At 38.6% G+C, this 25,406-nt stretch overlaps 1 protein-coding gene across 1 annotated transcript; it reads left to right on the top strand.

Moving 5' to 3' along the window:
• Positions 1 to 1,104: 1,104 nt before the first annotated feature.
• On the top strand, positions 1,105 to 17,846 carry LOC148139004 (uncharacterized). Its single transcript, XM_087980993.1, has 4 exons — positions 1,105 to 1,239; positions 6,750 to 7,016; positions 12,542 to 12,637; positions 15,604 to 17,846. The coding sequence occupies exons 1-4, from the start codon at positions 1,185 to 1,187 to the stop codon at positions 15,726 to 15,728; spliced, it is 543 nt and encodes a 180-aa protein (XP_087837119.1). The 5' UTR covers positions 1,105 to 1,184; the 3' UTR covers positions 15,729 to 17,846.
• The last annotated feature ends 7,560 nt before the right edge of the window (positions 17,847 to 25,406 follow it).

Raw genomic sequence — 25,406 nt, 5'->3', positions numbered from 1 at the left:
AGTAGGTGCACTACCATTGCACTACAGAGCTCAAGCAGCTAAATTCTCCATTTCAAATAGCAAGACCAGCACGTGCTAAGGATAAATATAGGATCATCTGCATTTTCTGCTTCAAGCTGCACATCCTCATAGTTTGATCTGATATGTGCATTCATTTGCTGCGCTGGATCAAAATCCTGACACCTTATGTCAAAACCGTGAGTAGAAAGATACATTGGTCTAAATAGCTGGTTCTCCAACCGGTTATCAAGAGTAAATACACCTTGCCATTGACAATATGTCTGCATGCCCTGAATGTAAAATGATGAAACATTGGATGTGGGATTGGGGTCTGACGTGTTCAAATTGTTTTTTGCGATCGTATGTAATTGAACTACAATGGTTTTGCCGTTCTTGTAACAGGGCAAACAAGCTAAAGTAACTCAACAAGCCAATAAATCTTAAAAGACAATCATCAGAAAGTTGAACTATTTCATCTGCTCAGTAAAACTTGCCTTTGATCTGCAAAGATGACTTGTGACCTAAACACCCCTTTAACTCTTGTCCCTTGGTATCAGGAATCTTTCTGTTTTCACAGTGCTGTGCCTATCATCAAGGTGCGAAATTGTCTGAATGCCTTTGTTTGTCTTTCGTGCGGATGTAGTGAAATTCAAGTTGAGGAATCTACAAAATAAATTATATGCATAAAATAAAAGTTTGTCAATTTCGACTTTATTTATCTCAACTTTAAATGAGGCAGATGGGGACAAAATTCCACCTGGATACGATCTTGAATTAGGTCCTTCTTCATTTGGGAGCAGAGGGTGCTGCTACCCGTTTGGATTTTGCTTCAGTGTTTCAGATAATTTGGTGTTCTTCCCAAGAAGTCACAAATGAAATCAATTTATATTGCAAATAAATGATGCCTTCAATTAAACAATGCTTTTGAGAAATCCAGCGACTATCAGAAATAGCGTGTAATCAGAATTGCTTCTCTGGTGTCGAACAAGGAAATTTTGCAATAGAGGATGCATCTGCGAAGTGAGAAGTGATGAAATGAGGAATCCGTTAACAAGCAGTGTATTTCAAATTCCTCCTAACTGCTGTATTGGCAGATCTCAGCTTGGGCATAGTCGGGTGAAGATCCATACCCGAAGAGAAAACTTTATCAGCATAAATATTCCACCTGTGTACCAACCGACATTATGGCACGGAGAAGCATCACTTTGGTTGGTCTTCTCTACCTGGCTCAATTTACATGTAAGATAAATTTCTCACGTGTGAAATGAAAACGTTTTTAGTGATGAACTATGCTTTCATACAATTCAGTGCTTCTAACTGTTAGTAAAACCATCTATCAGATGACCGTAAATGCCATTGTAATACATTGTGTTGTTTGTGATAATTTCTAAATAATCGTTTGATTTCGCCCTGTTGTTATATGAAGTTGAATGCACAACATGCCCACTTCTTCAGGCAATGTCACATTTTACTTAATGTCACAAAGCTGGTACTTTTTTTATATAAAAAAAGCTGTTCCTTTTCTCAAGGATATGATAAAAAAAATTTCCCAAATGAGTAGTGAACAGCTCCCTGCTCTGAGGTGCTAGTTTGGTACAGCGATGAAAAAGATGTTGAGGGGCATTTTGTTTATATGTAAACAAATGAGACTTTGGGGCCAAAGTGGTCATTTTTTTTAGATGTGACCTGTATAATGAAAGGGGAATGGTCATTTCTCCAGCTGAGCAGTTCAGTCCATAAGTAGTCAGGAGTTCAGCTGTGTTGGCACATGCTATCTCCCTCCTTCTGCCCTTCTAAGTTCAAAGTGTAAGCATTTACTATTTTTTTAAGTGGGTTTGCTTATTAGGACTGTTGTATATAATCAGAACAGCATAATTAAGTCTAGTTTGGCTCGAATGACTTCTGCCGGGGTTCTTTATTCTGGTTGTCGTGGTTCAACGTGAAATATTGTGAATAAAGTTTTGTCTGTTTTCAACCTAGCTAACTTACTCCGGATAATTTTCACTGTACACTTACCAAAGCATCTTGCAAAGTTGTGGTCTAGGCTGCCTGCTTAAGAATATTTTGAGTGACCGGGCCTAATATATCACATTAGTTACCAAAACAAATTACTGCGAATGGCTATTCTGAAAATTAAACATACAAAAGATGAGATTTCAGGAGAGAAAAATAACTAATTTTGCAGATTGATCATCGTCCATTAGAAACAGAAAAACTCAGGGATATGACAGGTTTGCAACAAATCCAAAGCACAGAAATGGGTTGAGGAAAATATGTTTGTAACTGACTGTATTATGACGAATGCAGGAGAAACTAAAAATCAAATTGTTCATTGTGAAATCTAAAGAAGCTGTATGAGGAAAGGTAGAAATGACCAGAATACCTCCTTAGCGGTTTCTCCATAACCAAAACCAATTGTTCTTTAAAGTGGCGTTTTAAAGATACTCAGGAAATAACAATTAAGCATGGGACACAAACGCAGAATTTGGCAGTGACACTAATACCTCTTACAATAATCATGAAATAATGATGATACCAACATGTTTATTATCTTGTCCAATAATGAACAATTGGAGAAGTGTAAATATTTGTGACTTTTGAAATAAATAACATTCCATAATCCCACCTCAATTGAGGTCTAAGCATATGATGATGCCTGCGAATGAAACCTCAGTAATAAAATCTTGGAGAATTCCTACTTGAAAGATGGAACGTTTTTTGCAGAATTTATCCCGTCAATGCTATTGAATAAAAACGAAAGGTGCAGGAGTATGAAGTGTTCAAAACTTTCACCCACGTTATCTCATGCCTTTTGGTTTTACAAATTAACTAAGCGACATTTTTGGTTATCTCTCAGGCGGTCCAATTAGGGCAACGTCCTTTTTATTTTCGTCAGAGTCTCCTGCATCAACTGAGGTTGTGTGAAAGCTCCACGTTCTAAACCACGCCACTCAACCAATGCACAGTGGTCGGCAGATAAATCTGAGCTTCAGTTGTTTATCTCTAATGAGTCTAGGGCGACTTCACTTTACTCCCATTTAGTTGTGATTTTGAAGTATAAAGTTATTTTGCAACGTTTAGCAGGTTACCTGATTGCTGAAGTGTTTCAATTCTGCCAGTCAATCTTTGGAAGTTGGTTTCATCCTGTGCAATCGTGCGGAAACCTACACCTCCGCAAGAACAACCACTTCTATGCACAAGAATGATGCAAAAACATGCCTTGCTCACGTAACAGCATTTTAAAAATAGATTATTTTTATTGAAAAGCTTTTTAAAATCTTTTACAGAACATTTATATAAAAAGAAAAATAATAACTCTATCAAAACAGTCAAAAAAAGTAGTACTAAGAACAAATTCATAGCGTAGTACCATTGTTAATAAACAACACACTATTTTACCAAAACAAACATATCTACTTATTTAAAACTAAACTACAAACATATTAAATATATACCAGCTTAAACTACATTCATGTAATATAAACTACATAATACCACTACTTTATTCTATCTTATTCATCACACCTCAATTGAGGCTCCCATCCCAGCGAGTATCACCTACAGTATCCATATTCTTTTCCTTTCAGTCTCCTCCTCCCGGATCCGCACGGGCACCCTATGCCATGGCCCTAACTAATATTGCGGACAAGTCAGCGTCAATATAATTGAAAAAGGGCCACCACGTCCTATAAAACTGCTCCATTTTGTGGTGCACCATATTTGCCAGGTTCCCCAGGTGGACCATTGTACAAAATATGGAGGCATGGGATTGATGGTGATTTAGCAGTTTGGATCAGAAATTGGCAAACTCAAAGAAATCAGAGGGTAGTGGTTGATGGGAAATATTCATCTTGAAGTTCAGTTACTAGTTTGGTACCGCAAGGACCTTTTTTGGGTCCACTGTTGTTTTCATTTACATAAATAATCTGGATGAGAGTTCAAAGTTAGTGCGAAGATTTGTAGCTCGGGTGCTCGTTGTTGTGGTTCTGTTCGCCGAGCTGGAAGTTTTTGTTGCAAACGTTTCGTTCCCTGGCTAGGCGACATCATCAGTGCTTGGGAGCCTCCTGCTAACACCAAATGAAGGAATTTGACCCCACACCACAACTCACCAATAGGATAAATAACACACTTAGGAAGCTACAAAAATCGGACAGATAACCAGAGCTGACCTACAAAGAATGAAACCGGAAAGCAACAACACCCCCAGATTCTATGGATTACCTAAAGTACACAAACCAGACATCCCACTCAGACCCATAGTGTCACTGCCAGGGACACCATCATACAAACTGGCCAAAGAACTACAACAGAAACTGAAACACCTGGTCAGCGGATCCAAACACTCTATACAATCAACACAGGAATTCTGGACATCATCAGAAATATACACATAGACAAAGAAGAAACCATGATATCATTCGACGTGACGGCACTGTTCACTTCGATTGACAAAACCCTAGCCAGAGAAACAATAGCCAACCTACTGGACATACAGAACAGAAAACAGGACGCTGAACCTATCAACAAAGACGGCATACTTAAATTACTGGACTTGTGCCTCACAACACACTTCACATTCAACAACCAGATATACGAACAAATCAACGGAACACCCATGGGATCACCAATCTCGGGACTCATAGCAGAGGCAGTTATGCAAAGGTTAGAACAAACAGTCCTACCACAAATTCAACCCAAACTCTGGGTCAGATATGTCGATGACACGTTTGTAATCATTAAAAACACGGAAATAAAAAAAACACACGGATCATCAACGCCACACTCGCAGGAATCCGATTCACGAGAGAAGAAGAAAAGGATAGCCAACTCCCATTCCTAGATGTGATGGTACAGAGAACACCAAACGGAGAATTCACTACAAGGGTACACAGGAAAACCACACACACAGACCAAGTCCTAAACTATGAAAGTAACCACCCAACACAAACAAACGAAGCTGCATCAGGACACTATTCAAAAGGGCCACAACACACTGCAGTACACCAGAACTGCAAAAAGAAGAAAAGGAACACCTATACAAGGTATTCGCCAAAAACGGATACCCGCGCAAATTCATCAATAGATGCCTAAGAGTAAGACCACGGAACGAGGACATACCACAACCAAAAGGACAAGCCACACTACCATACATCAGGAGCATCTCGGAACTGACAGCCAGACTACTGCGACCCCTAGGGCTCATAACGGCACACAAACCAACAGCCACGCTCAGACAACAACTCACCAGAACGAAGGACCTGATACCCAACATGAGCAAGACGAATGTAGTGTACAAAATACCATGCAAGGACTGTACTAAACACTATATAGGACAAACAGGAAGACAGCTAACAATCCGCATACATGAACATCAACTAGCCACGAAACGACACGACCAGCTATCCTTAGTAGCCACACACGCAGACAACAAGCAACATGAATTCGACTGGGACAACACTACTATCATAGGGCAAGCCAGATAAAGAACAGCCAGGGAATTCCTAGAGGCATGGCATTCATCCACAAACTCCATCAACAAACACATCGACCTGGACCCAATATACCAACCACTACAGTGGACAGCTGAAACTGACAACCGGAAGCGGCAGGGACAGACCATTATAAACACTGGAGGAAACATCAAAGAAACGCTTCGCAGGAGGCGCCCAAGCACTGATGATGTCGCCTAGCCAGGGGATGAAACGTTTGCATCAAAAACTTCCAGCTCGGCGAACAGAACCACAACAATCTGGATGAGAGCATAGAAGGATGGGTTTTTAAATTTGCAGATGACATTAAGATTAGTAGTGCTGTGGATCGTGGCCGAATGTTGTAGGTTACAGAGAGACATAGATAAGCTGGAGAACTGGGCTGAGAGATGGCAAATGGAGTTTAATGCAGAAAAGTGTCAGGTGATTCACGTTCGAAGGAGTAACAGGAATGCGGAGTACTGGGCTAATGGTAAGATTCTTGGAAGCATAGATGAGCAGAGACATCTCGGTGTCCAGCTACATGGATCATTGAACGTTGCCACCCAAGTTGATAAGTTTGTTAAGAAGGCATACGGTCTGTTAGTTTTTCATAGTTAGATCGATTGAGTTTGGAACCAAGAAATCATGCTGCAGCCGTGTAAAACTCTGGCCACATTTGGAGTATTGCATACAGTTCTGGTCACCACATTCTAGGAAACATGCGGAAGTTTTAAAAAGGGTTCAGAGGAGATTGACACGGATGTTGCCTGATATGGAGGGAAGGTCTTGAGAGGAAAGGCTGTGGGACTTGAGGCTATTTTCGTTAGAGAGAAGAAGGTTGAGAGGCGATTTAATTGAAACATATAAGATAATCAGAGGGTTAGACAGATTGGGCCGTGAGAGCCCTTTTCCTCAGATGGTGATGGCTAGCACCAGGGGACATAGCTTTAAATTGAAGTGTGAGCGATATTCGACAGATGCCAGAGGTAGTTTCTTCACTGAGAAAGAATTGGGGAGTGAACACTGCCTGCAACGATAGTAGACTCGCCAAGTGTAAGGGCATTTAAATAGTCATTGGAGGCGCACATGGAATAGTGTTGATCTGATAGCCTTCAGATTAGTTCCACAGCTCGGCACAAAATTGAGGATTGAAAGGACTGTACTGTGCTGTTACATAATAAGTTCTATATGTTCTATAATTAGACTAAATCTTTCTTAACGGTTAATTGCAAATCTCAAGCAGAATTACTGACATAAACATTCACAATTTCATTTTAGCTTACCTTTCAGCTAGATCGAATTCGTACTTATCATGCATTTCGTCCTATTCTGAAGACTTTGTTTTTTTGGATTGCTACTATCGTGGTGGTCTCCCCTTCCCTACTCTCACTTGGACTGGGCCAAATAACCTCTACAGGGAGACATCCAACACCCCGCGGTTCACGATAAATATCTCAAAGCACGAGTTTGTGGATGAATGGAATACTATTTACAAATGCACAGCTGGGCATCGGTATTCATATTCATATTGCTACATTGGACGTGGTGAGTAGATGGACTTTTTCCATAATTATCATAGAATCCTTAGAATCGTAGAATCCCTACAGTGCAGAAAAAGCCTTTCAGTCCAACAAGTACACACTGACTTTCCGAAGTGCATCCCATCCAGACTCACCTTCTGACGCTATTCCTGTAACCCTGTATTCCCCAAGGCTAATCCACCTAACCTACTCATCACTGGATTCCAATGGCAATTTAGCATGGCCAGACCAACTGACCTGTACATCTTTGGAATGTGGCAGGAAACCATAGGAAACCAATGCAGACTTGGGGATAGTGTGAAAACTCCACACAAACAATGTGAGCTACCATGCCACTCATCATTGGGGCACTGTGCTACCCCTTTCTTTTCTCGTGCATAACAATTATTAATGCACAACACGTATAAATAGCTTTTGAATTATACTAATTTCTCAATAGTTTGCGCCTTCCACAGCTGTTGGACGGTCCAAAATAGGCCAATCCTGATCGAAGGAAATAAGAACATAAAATGTTCACAGGCATTTTGTCCATTGGGTTTGTGCTTGTGTTTCAACACCACCAAATCGATTCATCTTACTCTTTCATAGTTCCTCATTCACCCTACGTTTTTAACCTAAGACTGTTAAACATTGCAAGCGAAGCTGGTCTTTGATCCATCAAGTCTTTCCATCCAGCCAATGACGTCATGCCAATCTTGCAACCTTCAGTTCGAGTTCAGTTCCCTATTCTAACAACTTTACTACACTCATTGCTAAATATTTCTCATTTCCAGGCTGTAATACACATCTCAGTACAACATCGTCAGATCTAAGCTTTACAGTAATATTCAGAAATGCATAATTCTTTCAGAGAATAAATACCTCTTTATGTTTGGCTGAAGTGGGCGGCCCTTGGATTATGACTGTTTGTCCTACAACCACACAGTGAGAATTAATGTCTCTACATTTATCTTGGCAAGGCACCTGTCAATCTTATACCTAACAAAAATATCTCCTTTCATTGCTCTAAACTTTAGTGAGCAGAAGCAGAAAATGTTGAACAACTCATCATAAGAAGTCACTCAATTCGGAAAATCAGACCAATGAAACCTCCGTGTACAGATTTCCACAACATTGTGTTTTTCTTTAGACCAGGGGACATGTATAGTTTGGACTTCAATATATATTCTATGTTCAGTTCATTGTACAGTGTAATCCAGGTTTCCCTTTTTTGATACTAGATTCCTCTTAAAATAATATAAAAAGTTCACTTGCCTTTCTTGCTACCTGCTGACGCTGGATTGCATTTATTTTTGCATCAGTTATGTTGTCTGCAGTTATTGCTGTTGGTGTTAAAACAATGACTCCCAAATTCCATCAGCTCTTCTATTCTACCTGTGAAGGTACATAACCTTGCAGTTTTCTTATTCTCCAACTGACAAAAACGATGATTTTTGTGTGTCCGAAGAATACTTGCAAAAGTTTATAAGAGATAAGATTAATAATCATTTAGAAAGTAATAAGTTGTTTCGGGATAGTCAAACGGTTTTGTGAAGTGTAGTAATGCCTCATAAAACTTATTGAGTTCTTTCAGGAAGTGACCAAACAGGTGGATGAGTGTAAAATGGTTGATGTGATGTATATGGATTTCAGTAAGGCATTTGATAAGGTTCCCCAAAGTAGGCTATTAAACAAAATATGGAGGCACGTGATTGAGGATCATTTAGCAGTTTGGATCAGAAATTGGCTAGCTAAAAGTAGACAGAAGGTGATGTTCGGTAGGAAATGTTCATTTTGGAGTTCAGTTGCTCGTGATGTATCGCAAGGATCTGTTTTTGGTCCACTGTTTGTCACTTTTATACATGACCTGGATGAGGACATGGATGGATGTTTTAGTAAATTTGTGGATGACAGTAAGTTCAGGGGAGTTGTGGATAGTTCTGAATGTGGAAAAGGGTGAGGTGATTCACTTTGGAAGAAGCAACAGGAATGCGGGATATTGGGCTAATGCTAGCATTCTTGGCAGTGTAAATGAGCAGAAAGATCTTGGTGTCCATGCAAATACATCCCTGAAAGTTGCTCCCTAGGTTGATGGAGTTGTTTAAAAGGCATATGGTCTGTGAACTTTCATTGATAGAGGGATCTCGTTTTGGAACCATGAGGTCATGCAACAGCTGTAAAAACTCTGGTGTAGCTGCACTTGGAGTATTGCGTACAGTTCTGGTCACTTAATTATAGGAAGGATGTGGAAGCTTTGGAAAGCGTTCAGAGGCGATATACTCGGATGTTCTCTGGTATGGAGGGAAGGTCTTGTGAGGAAAGGCTGAGTGAGATGAGGCTGATTTCATTAGAGACAATACGTTTGGGAGGTCACTTAATTGAGTCATAAGATAATCAGAGGATTAGATATGGTGGACAGTGAGACCCCTTTTCGTCGGATGGTAATGGCTAGCATGAGAGGACTATCTAGCTTAAAATTGAGGGATGATAAATTTAGGATAGATGTCAAAGGTATTTCTTTAATCAGAGAGTAGCATGGACCTTTGAAGCCCTGCCCGCAACATTAGTAGACTCGCCATCTTTAAGGGCACTTAAATGGTCATTGTACGAACATACTGATGAAAATGGAATCGTGTGGGATAGATAAGCTTCCCATTGTTTCCACAGTTTGGCGCAACATCGAGAGCCCAAGGGCCTGTGCTGTATTGTAATGTTCTATGTTCTATTCTATTCTTTCCCTATCCATTTTTTACCTGCTCCTACTTGTGTAATTTCATTGATTTTTCTTTTACTGTCATAATTATTTAATTACATGCTAAAACAAAACTATCTCACCATACTTTCTTTTCTATTTGTCCTTTCAAGCTGACCCAAAATCTCTAATACTTAGATCACAGCTTTGATGTCTTTACAAACAAGTCTCCCTAATGCGTTTAAGATCTTACCCATTAAGCACTATTAATGCCACCAATTAATTTATTAAATGACAAACACTTTGCACATTTTACTGAAAAACCACTAATTAAATATGGCTTCCCCGTTTGTTCCTTTCAAAGCTTTAGATATTTTAATGTTTGCATACTCTGTCACTTCCTTGGAATGACTGTGAAATTTCTCCCCGAATATGTCTCCAGTGATATTCTTCGATAATTCCATTCTGAATGCGCCATTTTATAAATAATCTGAAGTTCGTGCTCCACCTGAATTTATTCATTGATCAAGATACAGATAGAAGCAATGTCTAGTGAAGTTAGTTCCATAGTTCCCTTGAAGGAACCTACTCAATTCCCATTGTAAAGGCGTCATTCTATAATGTGGTTAATTTTAGATAGATTATGGCAGATCGTTAAAAAGTACTCTGTAGAAGACTCATATTTCCGTCGGTTCTTTAACAATTTGCTTTACTTCGAGTCTGCTGCCTATCCATCGTTTTGCCAGTATAAAATATTTACGTTGATACTGCCATAACTCTGAATTCTTTCTCTGTATCCTATTATGACAGTTCTGCTCTGAGCTGTACTGCTACTTTCTAATATAATCCTCTGGATATTAACCTTAAATCTGTCTTCTGTGCACTCTTCACGAACATTGAAGACACTGAAGAGTTAATTAACTGAAGTGTTCACTATTAGTGTTGCTTTCAATGCTCCAGACATCGACATCCAATTTGTTTTTTTCCTGCAATTGAAAATAATTTACAATTGTATACCTTATTTTATATAACATCTCACACTTCCCTGTGTGAAAATTTCTCCACGCGTTATTTGCCCAATCTGCACATTGCCAAACTTTTCTTTTCCGTATAAAGTGAATTCCAGGCCTGCTGATGTCTCGCAGGCGACCGCACTGCATACCTAAATTCGATCCAATTAACGATTCCACTTACCACCACCGCTTTGTGCAATATAAGTGATTTGGCATTAACGAAGTGCATGGATTTTTTATTCTATCAACAATGACCTTGCTTAATAGTCAACTTTTTGACATACTCTTAGTTTGTTCTAAGACGAATATACCAGGGATGAACTCGTTCATTTGTGGAGTAAAAACTACTTGGGGCAAAATGTAATTTCACATCAACGATATTGACTGCAGGTATTGATATTGCTGTTCGACGCATCAATATTTTTTTTGATCAGTTTGATATTGAGGAATCTGCCACATTTTTCGCATTTGAATTAGGTGTATGCAAACGAAAAGATTTCCAGACTTAAAATGCACCTGAAATGTTGCATTGTGTACATTTGACTTGGCCATTATGCCTTGGGCGCAACTGAACTAGCGATTATGTTTGACAGGCATGTTCCATTTCTACTGAGTAACAAATCCTCCTTCAATATGCAACATTATTTTCATTATTCCTACATAACATTTCTACTCACAAAATATTGATAATGGTTTAGGAACTGGGGGATAGACCTTGAGAATCAAGCAGCTGTAGGAGCTGTCACAAATACGTTAATTTATGAGAATACACAAAAGAGTGTCCAATTTAAGTTTTCATGTCGTCATATCCTTATGTGCTGACGTTTTGTGTGATGTTTGTGAAGCACCTGATCTGCTTTGCCAACTGAACAATGAATATCCACACTAAATCTGAGTTCTGTTGCCCAATGGTTTGAATGACTGCTTTGCAGGTTACTGAAGCTTTCATGTTGTTTGTGTTGATAATCTTCCTGTTGGTGAATCTTAATTCGTCCAGACAAGATGAGACTTTTACATCACACATATGTCTTATACAAAATGGACAGGCAGTGGGGAAATCAATGCTGATTTACTCGCTGGCTGAAGCCAAGCTTTCACTCGTGGCATAGTGATTTTACAGCGTATCCTTTTTAATTTCTGTTGAATGATAGCTACCAGGATGTTGAAACTGTTGCTTTCAGCGATGATAGTAAATTTTAACATCAAGGGACAATTGGTAGGTTATCTCTTAATCGACATGTTTGCTCCCTGGACTCGAGAGGCATGAATAATACTTATTATTATCAGTTCACACTCATTCATGCTTGCGAGAGTTCGACTCCAACTGCTGGCGTACTCGAGAACAGACGCACGTTGCTCAAAGTTGCAGAATCATCAACAGTTATACAGATCACTCACTATATTTTGGAGGCAAGAGTATTCCATAAGCAACTTATGATGTTGCACGACCCTGTCAAAGTTTGTATTGACATCCAGGTATCTGCTTACCTCCAACAATGACAGCCGCCCTTTCTGGGCTTCTTGTAACGTGAACCAGCAGATTTTCCCACTCTGCTTCACGACCACCCCCAATTCTCAGTTTTGCTATTCACAAATGCCATGTCATTTGCCTTCAACAACATTTTACGAATGAACATCTGTATTAAATGCATCTACATCTGTGTCTATTGCTTTTAGAACACCTATACTATTCAGTTGCACTTTGGAATTATTTCTTTCATCGCAAAAAAAAAATCAAATGCATTTCACTATTGTGGACTATAACACCTAAGATATGAATTAATGTGCTTTTAGTTTTTCAAAAGTTAAGATCAGATTTGGTTTCATTCTTATATTATTTTATAGGAATTGGAAGTTATATTGGAATTGCATTTGGCGCTCTTGCACTACTGTTCGTTTTATGTGTCTTATCACTTTGCATTTGGGTGCAATGTGACAAACGTAAGTATGAACTTTTTTGACTTATTTCATTAATACCATAAAAACATCGTTTTCCATCGTCAAGTGCTTCTGACAATATACTATTTGGCTAGATATTCCCATTTGTATTTCGTTGCGAAATGATTTTTCTTCTGAAACCAGACCATGGCTGTTTTCTCATTCAGAATTCACAAATTTGCATAGTAAAGTCGACGTTTAGAAAGTGGAGGTAGTGTAGAGCACCGTAGGTTCATGCAGTTTGTTGGGAGCAAAAGAAAGATCCCATCAAACATTGATAACAGCACTTACTCTGCGGAGGAAAAGGAAGTGATATGGTTCCTTTCAGCAGAAATACTGTGGAGTCTGTTTTTGGTAATAAATTTGAATACAATCTTTTAAATTGCAATAAATGTTCTATGTATTTTACAATAAGAGTGGTGGAATTCCCGTCGTCAGTCATCCTGAATAATGTAAAGATGTATCACACCAGTATTGCATCTAGAAGCGGTAATCAAACCAATGAGATTCCATTGCCCAAACGTTGGACTACATAACTGAAAAAAGACGGTACATGAAATTGGAAAAAAACATGTAACACACTGATTTTGAGATGGAACTTTAAAATCATCAAGATATTATCATAGCCTTAACAGGTCACTGGGTTGCTCTTGCATTAGGGCGACAGATAGCTGGCTGTGGCTTAAAGTTACCGCTTCTTGGGGAAAGACTGAGAAGGAGAGTCCTTCAATATAACCTCAAAGCAAGGCAAAGTATTGAATCCAGCCTAACCAGCTGTTCAGCCAACTGAGATAAACGACCCCAATTTCAATACGATACTAGTGTTACTCCGACCAATAGTACTACTGCTACTGCTTTTATTGCTAAGGTAATCATAATAATAATAACAACATTAACACTGACAAAAGTCGAGAATAAGGTTGTAGTTCTACAGTGCACTGGTAAGATGCACATGATACACTTTAGTAATTCTTGTGTCAGATAAGGAGTCAGGCACATGCATGGTAATCAGTACAAAGAGAGCTCACTGGATTTGATTATAAATGAGACCTTCGTCCAATGATGAAACATTGACTGAATTCAGTCGTACACCCTGGACTTTCGATGAATGTCAGTCGAACTCATTGATAAAATGTGTAAGAATATTTGCCTATGCTGCCTATGTAACCTATGAAAGAGTGGAAGTGAGCTTTTGATTTGTATTTTCGGGAACAGAAACAGAAACGTCTCATGTGGCGAAATCGTGGATATTTGGGAACCAATTGTTATGAACAAGGCCAGATTCCCTCAAAACATTTCTAGAATGCATCCCAGACACTCATTTGTTTGTCTTAGCAGGTGCACAGTGGATAATTCAGGAGTGATGTAGCTGGCCCAACCACAGTTTTAAACAAAACAAAATTTATTTGTGCGATTACCCAGCGAAACACAAACAAAAGGGAACAAAACATGGAATAACTTAATCTGTCCAAAAAAACCAATAAATTATCTCAACTTAATGATATTGTTCCAATTACCTGCAACAATCCCCATAAACATCCCTTTGCACAAAAATGAAACATCCAACACAGATTCTAACAGGAGAGTCGTCGGAGGGAGGGAGGATCAACATGGACCTGCTTCTTTTGTCCAGCAGCTTCACAACTGGCTGACAGCCATAAACCGCCAGAGTGCTTTCAAAACAAAGACCAAACCAAATAGAAACTGAGCTGGGAGAACCGATCACTTTCCCTTCATCGTGCAAGATCTTTTTTACCAACTGCATGTTTTCTGCCTACGGCAGTATTGGTTAGCTATAATTAAATTACACCCATTAAATCTGGGCCTCCCAAATTGTCTTGCATTTACAGACCCTGTAAAAAGAAACGAGGACAGCACAATCTTTTTTTAAAGGATCATCATCATCACATCGCTCCAGAGATATGTAATGTCCTTTTGCTTAAGATGTTTCAGGCTGATATGAACAGATTTTTGCTTATTCGTTGGTTCAGTGAATAAAGTAACAGTGTTAGGAAACATGCTTGGCGCAGACTTGTGTTATTTTCCAGATCAGGCTTTAGGTTTAGGATGCTCCTCACCATTTTCGTTATTTCCACATGTGCTTAAATGTGCATGTCTTTCTTTAATATTATTATTTTAAAAGTTATTTTACGATAATGACAATGATAATTTTATCTAAGTTTATTCAGAGCTCTAGTTTTTCGCTCTAAATAATTTATAACTTGGTATTTCATGTTCGTAAGCCTGCCAGCAACTTTATTCTGTATAATGTGTTTGCATTACTGATGGGTCTCTGCAGTTAAATTGTGGCAAGACTGTCGTATGTCAAATTTAGAATTGAGACTAATTAATGGTTCTGGATCAGTGGTGCTGGAAGAGCACAGCAATTCAGGCAGCATCCGATGAGCAGCAAAATCGACGTTTCGGGCAAAAGCCCTTCATCAGGAATCAGGAATTAATTACCTCACTAATTAATGGTTGCCTAGAACCCTGCCAAGGAAAGTAACGTTGCTTTTGTTAACATTTTTAGTGAAATAGATGTTTTATTTGAAGAAACCAAGCGTTTCACGGCTGACAATAATGATACTAGACGATTTATTCCAGATTAATTTAATATATATATATTTTAAATCTCCATTTGCAACGAGGGGACAATGAGCTCCTGGCCACTGCGTCATAGTTCCAGCTCTGGAATTCTCTGCCTAAGTATCATGACCACTGCACGGTCGTTGGTATTGTTTCTCCCTTTGTTTATTTATTGTTTTCACAAACACGAATTTGGTGAGTTACAATGAATTTAACTGACACGAAATATTTCAAACAAACGTATACTGCGATTGTAAATGTTAAAGGGAGAAATTGCATGTCTTGAATGAACCTAAGATATTTGCATGTCAGTGCTTATGTTTCGATATGCAAGTGAATATGTTTGCATTTTAAGAAGATGATATCTATTTCATTTCATGCAGTTTGCGAAAGGTTAGCAAGATCTCGAAGAAAAAGAGAGACAGCTTCTGCTACTACAACTGGTCCAAGCTATGATAACCCAACTTTCATTAACGAACCTTCACGTGACGTGATGACACCAGAGTGAAATTTGAAGATTAATCACTAATACAGACTCACTAGATTGCATTATAACAAAAAAAAACTTGCTGGCAAACTATTATTTTCTTCCCATTTTCAGGGAGATTAGCTTGGACGGAAAATTTCAAAAAGAAATACCATATCATGTGGAATGAGAAGAATGCACTGTTTGGACTCCTTAAGATTGATGCCTTGTCACTGAAGCTGCTTGAGGCAACATTTGTTTGACAAACCTTTGCTGAGATGCACTCTAACAGTCTGAATTAGGACAAGTCTCTGCAAAGGAGAATGTGGCAAGTAAAGATTGCGACAACTTGCTCCACATACCAATTTTATTTTAATTAATGAAAGAAAGGAAATATAAAGCATCAGTATTTTATCTTTAATTGCTAAGACAGTTCTCCATCATATGACTTCTAGGATACATAATTCATCTACAAATATATCTGACAAGTGGTAGTGCAGAATATATTTATGTATTTTTTCACAATTGATCCATTGATTCAGATGTTTCGTTATAGATTTTTAGTTTTCAATTATCACACTTTTCAATGACCAGCAGGTCATGGTAACACTGAAGTTTGACTGTTCGCAATCGAGAGATTACTGAGCATCAACAGTTACCTTTCGTTTGCCAAATTAAAGCGCATAATCCTCTTTTAAATTTGGTATAATGCTTCAGCAAGATTTGATGATCAAAGCAAACGAATCAAGTTGATCAGTTCGTGCCCATTAAGTCACCCTTTTGCAAACTGCAAACCACACAAGTTGCCATGTACACTCAATTAAATTTGAAAATAAAACACACATATCTAAGAATAGCACTTTTATAATTTGCTAAACGGTTCAAAACGGCATAGATTCTGGACACAGTACCTTGCAGGTTTCTCCAGATCAAAAACCTCAGAGACCATGCACGCCTTTTAAATTTAGGCATCACATACAAAAAAAAATCAATTTATTTCATCGAACTTTTGTGACATGTATGATACACACTTATTGAGGAGAAAATAGAAGGAATATGCATTGATTACTTCAAATCGAAAAGGATTGGATTTAATTTAGGGGAACGACATATTAAAGAGACAGTTGAGACTGATTCTACACATTAAAGGAGTAAGTATAACATGTCTCAGTATAATATGTCTCAGCCATATATAGCTTCTAATTTCGAAATCTTCATAGAACCATTGCTTTCTGCATCTGGTAAATGCTCTATTATGAAGTAGTTGTGTGCCTCCTGTCGTGAACAGAGCTTATGACATTCTTAAAGAATATTACGAGGGGCATAACATATTTTCAAGAATCTCTGCTCGTTCAACATGTTTCATATTCATTGCGTTCAGGGAATAGGGAACAGGGAACGGGGTGAACACATTAGATCATTGTATGGATTAATTACAATCATTTTACATTTGATTTTGACAATTTATGTACTTCCAAAGTCATGTTCAATTGGATATTCCAAAAGGATGGCATTGCAAATTTTTAAAAAATCAGAACATATATCAATCGCTTTGAGTAATTCATTTAAACTTTTAGGTTGAATTTTCATGGATTACTAGTAGTTCATTCTGACGGTGACATTTCTTATCGATAATGAGTGCATAAAAAATACTTCAGTAACTTAGGTGGGTATTAAATTTGCAAACTTTTGTTGTCATATACTTAACCAAACTCACCATAGATAAAGCAATGACTCAAAACGTCATCATGCAGCATTTGATAACTGAAACCTGTTTTCATAAATTCTGATCAGCACCCGTTTGTGTTCTGAACGGTAAACATTTTCAAACAATTCTCCTGGAAACTAAGGAATGACAGTTTACCTAAAAATCATATCATTGCACCTTTCTGTCGATGCTTTCCATTGAAAGCCACTTCAAATATTATAGCCTATTTTTCATGTTATGTGCTTTATTAATTGGTATCAATCAGAAATAATATTCAAAAGAGTGATGGCTGTGAATCAACAAAGACAACATAACAATTATTCTTAAATATTTATCGCTATGATTTTGCAATTGAGTATTCAATGAACGAAGCCGCTGTGACTTAAACAGTAATTTAGAGGACTTTGCAAAACCTTTATTTTGAATTGAAATAAAGTGCACAGCTGAACTACTTTTGCATGTCACTATATTCTATTAAATTTCTGTCACTACACTGGGCACGATATTTGCAAAAGACAATCTAATTCCTGTTGGATAACAGAGACTAATCAAACACACGTTAGCCAAAACGAAGCAAGTTGCATTAAAAAAATCTGTCAACGTCATTTTCGAAAATTAAAGTGTTTGGACTGTTTGTTCATGAGAAATGTGGAATTCTTGTGGGCATCATAGAAAGGAACACCACACGAACTGTTCAAGCGAAATAAAAACAACAACCGAAAACAGCCATAATAATCACAACATTATAACATGAATGATTTTTAAGTGGATATCATTTTGGAAATATTCCCATACTCTAACAACAAACAAAAACGATGTTATCGTTTTTGACATTTCAAAATAAGTTCAAATCCTCCCATGGGACATTCTGTTATTAGAAATTAAGGGGTGAAAGTGAATTAAATCCAACATAAGGCAACCGAATAAGCATTAACAATTTATACAAAAGAGAAACTAAAGCTGGCATATTTGACTTTTTGTGATAAGCAGTAAATGCCTGCTTACCGAATGATATCCACATTGTCTTGAACCGAATGCAAAAAAAAAATCTGTTTTATCTGAATTAATCCGCAAGGGATGAAGCAAGCAACTGTTTGCCGGAATACTTGGAGTCAAGGAAGTCAAATAAGGGAAACTGAAATCTGCTTTGCGTAGTGATAACACATCACATATCCAGTTTGGTAAAATTGTTGCGCAGGGAGTGATATTCGAATTTTATGAGAAATATGGTGAAGGTGAACACAGTGACAAGGATGTAGCCCATTGCATTCATAAGTCTAAAGAAGAAACATCAACCGAGATGGACACAGAAGAAATGCTATAAATGAAACGCAGGTACATGTACAGGTACAATTTCATCAAATTCGGTGCATTATGTTTCTGGAACAGATGTAATTGTCCCAGTTTCCTGATTCGCAATTATCAAATAGTGAACATTGTTTGTTATGCTCGTATAGTAACTGGACATTTATTTAAGTGCTGTATGACAGAGCTGACTATTTTAGCTCACTAAATTTTAGAATTGACTGTTCTGTATCAGTCTACTGAGGTTTGCGTTCTCTGCACAGACTGGAGAAGAAATTATCGTGTGAAAAATGGTTGCGGTCTTCATGTCCATGCAGCTGCTGTGATATCACATAAAGTAACATCTCATGTCCAAATAAGAATGGAGAACTCCAAAGGTGATAATCTATACTTTATTAGTTCTGACACTTGAAATAAAATTGCATCAAATAACTAGACAACAACAATCAATGCCTCGCCAAAACTGAAATGGAAGATTTGACTCTTGTTGTTGAAAACGTTGTGGAGAAAATGGTGTCTACTCTGAAGGGTTGATTCCACTTGAAAGACACTGGGGCCAGTTTTGTTAGCACTGCATAACTGGTTGTAGAGAGGATTTAACGCAAAATTTTCAGTGCATGCATCAAATTTGAGAAGACATGTCAAATCAAAGTGCTACATAAAGCCAAATGATTATTAGTACAAGACATATAATGTGACAGGAAGAAACAAAAAATGAAAATTGTTAGTAAACCAACATATGACATCAGTCCTTATCAAAAGTAACTGAAAGATTAATAAAACTAAAGGCCGTGTGCCAGCATGATTACAATATTGAAAATTACATATGTAATGCAGCAAATATATATTAAAAGTTTAGTCGTGATTGCACATGGTTACACAAAGAATTATAATAGGTATTGATTATTGGACACGACATATAAATACGAAATATAAACACTAGGAAAGGTTGCTGTGGTTCTGTTTGCCGAGCTGAAAATTTTTGTTGCAAACGTTTCGTCCCCTGTCTAGGTGACATCCTCAGTGTGACAGCCTCCTGTGAAGCGCTTCTGTGGTGTTTCCTCCCCTGTCCCTGCCGCTTCCGTTTGTCAGTTTCAGCTATCCGCTGTAGTGGCCGGTATATTGGGTCCAGGTCGATGTGTTTGTTGATGAAGTTTGTGGATGAGTGCCATGCTTCTAGGAATTCCCTGGCTGTTCTTTGTTTGGCTTGCCCTATAATGGTAGTGTTGTCCCAGTCGAATTCAAGTTGCTTGTCTTCTGCGTGTGTGGCTACTAAGGATAGCTGGTCGTGGCGTTTCGTGGCTAGTTAATGTTCATGGATGCGGATCGTTAGCTGTCTTCCTGTTTGTCCTATATTGTGTTTTGTGCAGTCCTTGCAGGGGATTTTGTACATTACATTAGTTTTGCTCACGCTGGGTATCGGGTCCTTCGTTCTGGTGAGTTGTTGTCTGAGGGTGGCTGTTGGTTTGTGTGCTGTTATAAGTCCTAGCCACGAAACGCCGCGACTAGCTATCCTTAGTAGCCACACACGCAGAAGACAAGCAACTTGAATTCGACTGGGACAACACTACCATGATAGGGCAAGCCAAACAAAGAACAGCCAGAGAATTCCTAGAAGCATGGCACTCATCTACAAACTCCATCAACAAACACATCGACCTGGACCCAATACACCGGCCACTACAGCGGACAGCTGAAACTGACAACCGGAAGCGGCAGGGACAAGCCAGTATAAATGCCGGAGGAAACACCACAGAAGCGCTTCACAGGAGTCTCCCAAGCACTGAGGATGTCACCTAGACAGGAGACGAAACGTTTGCAACAAAAATTTCCAGCTCGGCGAACAGAACCACAACAACGAGCACCCGAGCTACAAATCTTCACCCAAACTTTGAACTAGGAAATGTTTTCAGATACGTTTGCTTGTTTTTGATGTTATAAGACTAAACAAAGGGATGACCATAGTTTAGAAAACAATAATTGAAAAAACGTTAATAAATTACAAAGTCAAATATTCACTTTTGGGATTGGAGCCATGGGTCACTCTTAGTAAATATTTCGTATCGAGGAGAAAAATGGAATTAGCAGCCAGAGGCTGTCAGAAGACCACTGCAACAAAGGTTAGATGAATCTTCCGTGCTAAATTGCCAGTAGTGCCCAGGGATGTGTAGGTTACGTGCATTTGTCAGGGGTAAACGTTGGGGAAAGGGGCTGGGTGGGTTACTCTTTGGAGGGTCGGTGTGGACTTGTTGGGCTGAAGGGCATGTCTCTCCACTGTAGATGTTCTATAATTGGAGGAGATTTTAAGCTGCATGGCAAATGGCAAATCGAGTGGGCAGATATGTCCCAGAAAATGATATCATGGAAACTTTGCTGAATAGTTTCTCAGTGAAGCACATTCTGAAACCATATAATATTTACATTGTCCTAGACACGGTATTGCACAGCAAAAAATGAGTAAGTCATTGTTGAACTGTAAAGGAGTCCTGAAACAATACCAATGACCTCACCAAGAAGTTCATGAACTAGTACACTTTCTAGAAATAGTCTTTCTGACTGGCATATCTCCCCATATTTCAACATCAAAGATTAACATGACCCATCTCTTAATGCTGTAACATCATAACGTGATGCTCCTTGCTTACAGGAGTAAAAATTACCTTCGCAAGTAAATAGTTTATGAAGATCCGGCCCTTCCTGCTTAACCAAACGTCAACCAGGTTATCGATTATGGTGCAGATTTTTAGCTTCTACTTTGCTTTCCTTTTCCCCTTCAACACTTTTACTGCCTGATCCTGTTCTCCGTACTCCATCTTCCCAGTACTTCTTCTAACCCAACAACAGTATGATTTCATGTGGCCACTCATTGCATTGAAAAGATTGAAGCTTTTTAACTTCTCTTCCCCCTCCTTGGTTTCAGGTTTATGCTCTGGTAAGATATCTTTATTTTCTTCACCGAGATCTACTTTTCACTTCTTGCATGAGGATTTGTCATTTTCTTAATTTCTGTATCTCACAGATTGAAATTGATGTTGGAAGCGAATTTTGATTTATGAACATACTCATGCTCATGCATTTCAGCTGCTAGCCCTTACCATTTTAACACTCTGCTCTTCCACATGAGTTCTCACTATTTCAGAAAGTTAGGTTTTGAACTCTAAAATTATAGTTTCCTTATGTTTAATCTAACTTTAATGCCCTTTCAAAATTTCTTTGTTTGATCCTTTCTAACTCACATTTGTTTAACCAAAATCCTTCCTTAGGTTCCTGAAACGTTGTTTCTAGTCTTCATACGCACTCAAGATGACTTTCTTCTCCTCCACATAGTACCAACTTATCTGTTCTGATAGTAATGCAAATTCATAATTAGGTCTAATGTCAACTTTGTTTGGATCAACAAAACCCACACAATCACTGGTTACTTCGTTTTTTTAGTCATTTTCTCAAATGAGATGAAAATGTCTTCTGCACCCTTCTAATGAAATTTAGGCAATGCTTGCATATATTTAATGAGATCCCCACCAGGCCTTTGACTGCGATGAGTTTGGTCATCCTCACTATCTTCCTCACTAAGCATACCTTTCAAGTTCCCCTCCAATGTTTCAGGTTGGCTTTCCTGCTTAAGTCAAATAGTGTGATGCTGGAATAGCACAATCAGTCAAGCAGCATCCAAGGAACAAAAGAGTCGACGTTTCAAGCATCAGCTCTTCACCAGGAATGTTGGGGAGGCCCAGGACAGCTGAGAGATAACTGGGAGGGGTCAGGCTAGGGGGGAGGTAGCTGATGATGCAATAGTTAGATGGAGGTGGGTGTAATGGCGATAGATCGGATTGGAGGTAGAGCGGATAGGTGGGACACAAGATGGACAGGTAGGACAGATCAAGAGGGTGGTGCCGAGTTGGAGGGTTGGATCTATGATAAGGTGGGGAGGCGTGATAAGGAAACTGCTGAAATCAACATTGATCCCTGTGGCTGGAGGGTACCAAAGTGGAACTGCAGTCCTCGTGTTGTCCTGTCCTGTCTAAGTTCCAATTTATGATTCAAACTCCGCCCCGCTTTATTTTTGTTTTGATTGGGCCTTTCTTTATTGTTCTTTTTCCTATGTCTTTGACCATAATTCAAACTGTTTCATTTCTTTTTCTTGTTCAAGCTGCCGTATCTACAATTGCCTTCTAGCTATTCACATAGATTCCGACAGCGTTTCAAGCAAATTTGAATATCGTCCTATTTCTGCAATTATATTGCTTTTCCTCATGGATCAATGCAACTCCAACTCCAGTTTGTCTGTCAGTTTCAACAGCTTTCCGTTGCTTACTTTTAGTAAAAACCAAAAAGTCACTTATTTCAAAACTACAAACACTTGGAGACAGTAAGGAGCCATAAATACGTCAAGCACAGTTTAAATCAACCGAATTCAGCATCCCGAACAAAAGACACTAGCATGTACTACTCGATTCCTTTGACTGCAACGACATGAAACCCAAACTGGAAAGATCGAATCAATCCTAACAGGAGGCCCCAGTCTGGTTTGGACCTGTTCAGATCCTGTCAAACATTTCACGAAGGTAGCCTAGATCGCAACTTTAGTTTGAATCTTAAAGGCAGATGTGACGTGGATATTCAAGGTGTGATGCAATTAGTCAAACCACTCGGCTTTAAGCAAAATAGTGTTTGATTGAACACTAGACTTGAAACACGAACAAAAATAAACATAGTTTAGAATAACTTAACTAACTATTGGAAACCTTAACTCTCCTGACACCATAACTTCAATAAGGAGGTCTTCAATTTCTGGAACATCCCATCAACACACGCCGTGACAAAAGGTAAAACCAAACACAGTTTCTGACAGGTAAGAGAAATTACAGAGAGAGAAAAAAACAAGAACCATATGCTGAAATATGAAACTTTCTTGCTCTCAGCCGATTCTCTGGCTGACACAACTAAACAAAGGAGAAAAAATATTGAACTGGGAGAACTAGCCACTCCACTGCTATTTTAAACCACGGTCTTTATAGACACCTCAGCATCTCTGCCTTTACAAACTTTATTAAAAGAAAACAAGGAAAAATATCTTGTTCACGTGACAGCATCGTTGTGATGCAATAGTATTTTTTCTCCTTGACCTCAAACTACACTCTGTTATCGCCTGAAACCATCTAATAAATCTCTTCTGCATCCTCTCCAGAATTTTTAATTTCTTATGAAAATGGATTTTCGAAACCTGAATCAACATACCAGACATTTTCAAGTTGATTTTTCATGAGGTTTGCAGTTGAATAACTATTTTTGACGTCTTTGCAAAGCATTATTTAGATTGTGCAAAGAAAACCCTGCAGATCTCTCAGCGCGGTTATAACAGACTAAAGAGGTATTGCGAGATGGTGTCTGAAGGGCAAAGACTGGAGAGGAAGAGATTTTCTCTGTGATATGTTTGAGATAGACTAAATGAAAGATGTCATCATATGATGAATGATTGACCAACTATTACTAATTAACTGATCCATTATATCCAGTATCTAAAACACACAATTGGCAAAATTCAAATTCAGACAACAGATTGTTTCACATGCAGCTCTCCAGTCGTGGAGTATAGAACTTCAAAAGTCAGCTCTGACACCGAGCAAAAACTGCAGCTTTCAACTGCGGCAAGGAGACCTGTGGGAACTTTTTCACCACCCTAGTCGCTTCTGCTGAAAGCTAACTAAAAATCCTGATTCTGTGGGAGCTTGACCAAACCCACTCAGGATTTATTGTTCAAAAATCAAAAAAGAAGTGCAGCCACTCAAGCTGATTACTTTACTGGCTGACTTGCTAAGCGACTCAACACCTCTAAGTCAAAACCTCTTTCAAACAAAAGTACAAAATAACTTCGTAAGGCCACTGATTTGTCACATTGCCTCCGTTGATAAATTAACTACCAAATATGAGAAATGTCTCAATTTTAAAAGAAATCCTTAGTTTTACGTTATTAATACAAAATACATATACACTACATTAGGTTTAATCAAGCAAGCATTCATTCAACAGTCTATTTCAGTCCAACTTTTATTTCTGCCACTGAGTGAGGCTACCTTCTGTCATCCCAGTTGTGATACCACGTAGGCAAATACGCTGCCTCTCCTGCCACATCATAATTTTCAAATGATTTGCTGGTGTAGTCTGATCCACTAAACAACCTGGATTCTTCTGCAAACGTTAAGGGTTTAGAATTAGAATATACAACTGTATCAGACACGTCGTTCATAATATAATTGTTGAAATTTTGCAACGCCACAGCAATCTCGAGGTTTCCTTCTGAATCATGGAACAATTCTGTTGATGATTATTCAATTTTCTGAAAGGAAAAGCCAATATATCTTTCAATCTTCTCGTCAACGTCTTGCAAGAGCACATCAGCAACACACACATCAGTGGCATCATTAGCCACGTTGATTGGCTTTGCATAATTAGGTATATCTAACATTGAAGAGTAGATAACATAACTGTCAGGCTGTCAAGTTCATTCCGGCAGTTCACGGATCACTTTGGCTTTCTGCTCTTTGAATAATCAAGCATTATGTGAGAACGTTGCCACTTTAACAAGGTTATTTAGTGATTTTATTTTCAAGAGGGGTCATAAAGGCAGAGGTGCTGATCTGTCAGGATGTGGCTGTGAGGGACTGGCGAGTTCTCCTAGCTTTTTTAAAAATCTAGTTTGGTTTGTT

The sequence above is a fragment of the Chiloscyllium plagiosum genome, unplaced genomic scaffold (assembly GCF_037043375.1).
Source record: "Chiloscyllium plagiosum isolate Xiang-an unplaced genomic scaffold, Cpla_swu_hap1 HiC_scaffold_38, whole genome shotgun sequence".
Taxonomy (NCBI): Eukaryota; Metazoa; Chordata; class Chondrichthyes; order Orectolobiformes; family Hemiscylliidae; genus Chiloscyllium; species Chiloscyllium plagiosum.
Note: the sequence above shows the minus strand (reverse complement) of the source record. Positions and strands in the feature narration are given on the sequence as shown.

Bases quoted from the DNA above. Each gene is read 5' to 3' on its own strand.
- LOC148139004 (XM_087980993.1), top strand. From the start codon at position 1,185: ATGGCACGGAGAAGCATCACTTTGGTTGGTCTTCTCTACCTGGCTCAA. The intron at 7,017-12,541 runs GTGAGTAGATGG...ATTATTTTATAG, and splicing joins ATATTGCTACATTGGACGTG to GAATTGGAAGTTATATTGGA. The intron at 12,638-15,603 runs GTAAGTATGAAC...CATTTCATGCAG, and splicing joins TTGGGTGCAATGTGACAAAC to TTTGCGAAAGGTTAGCAAGA.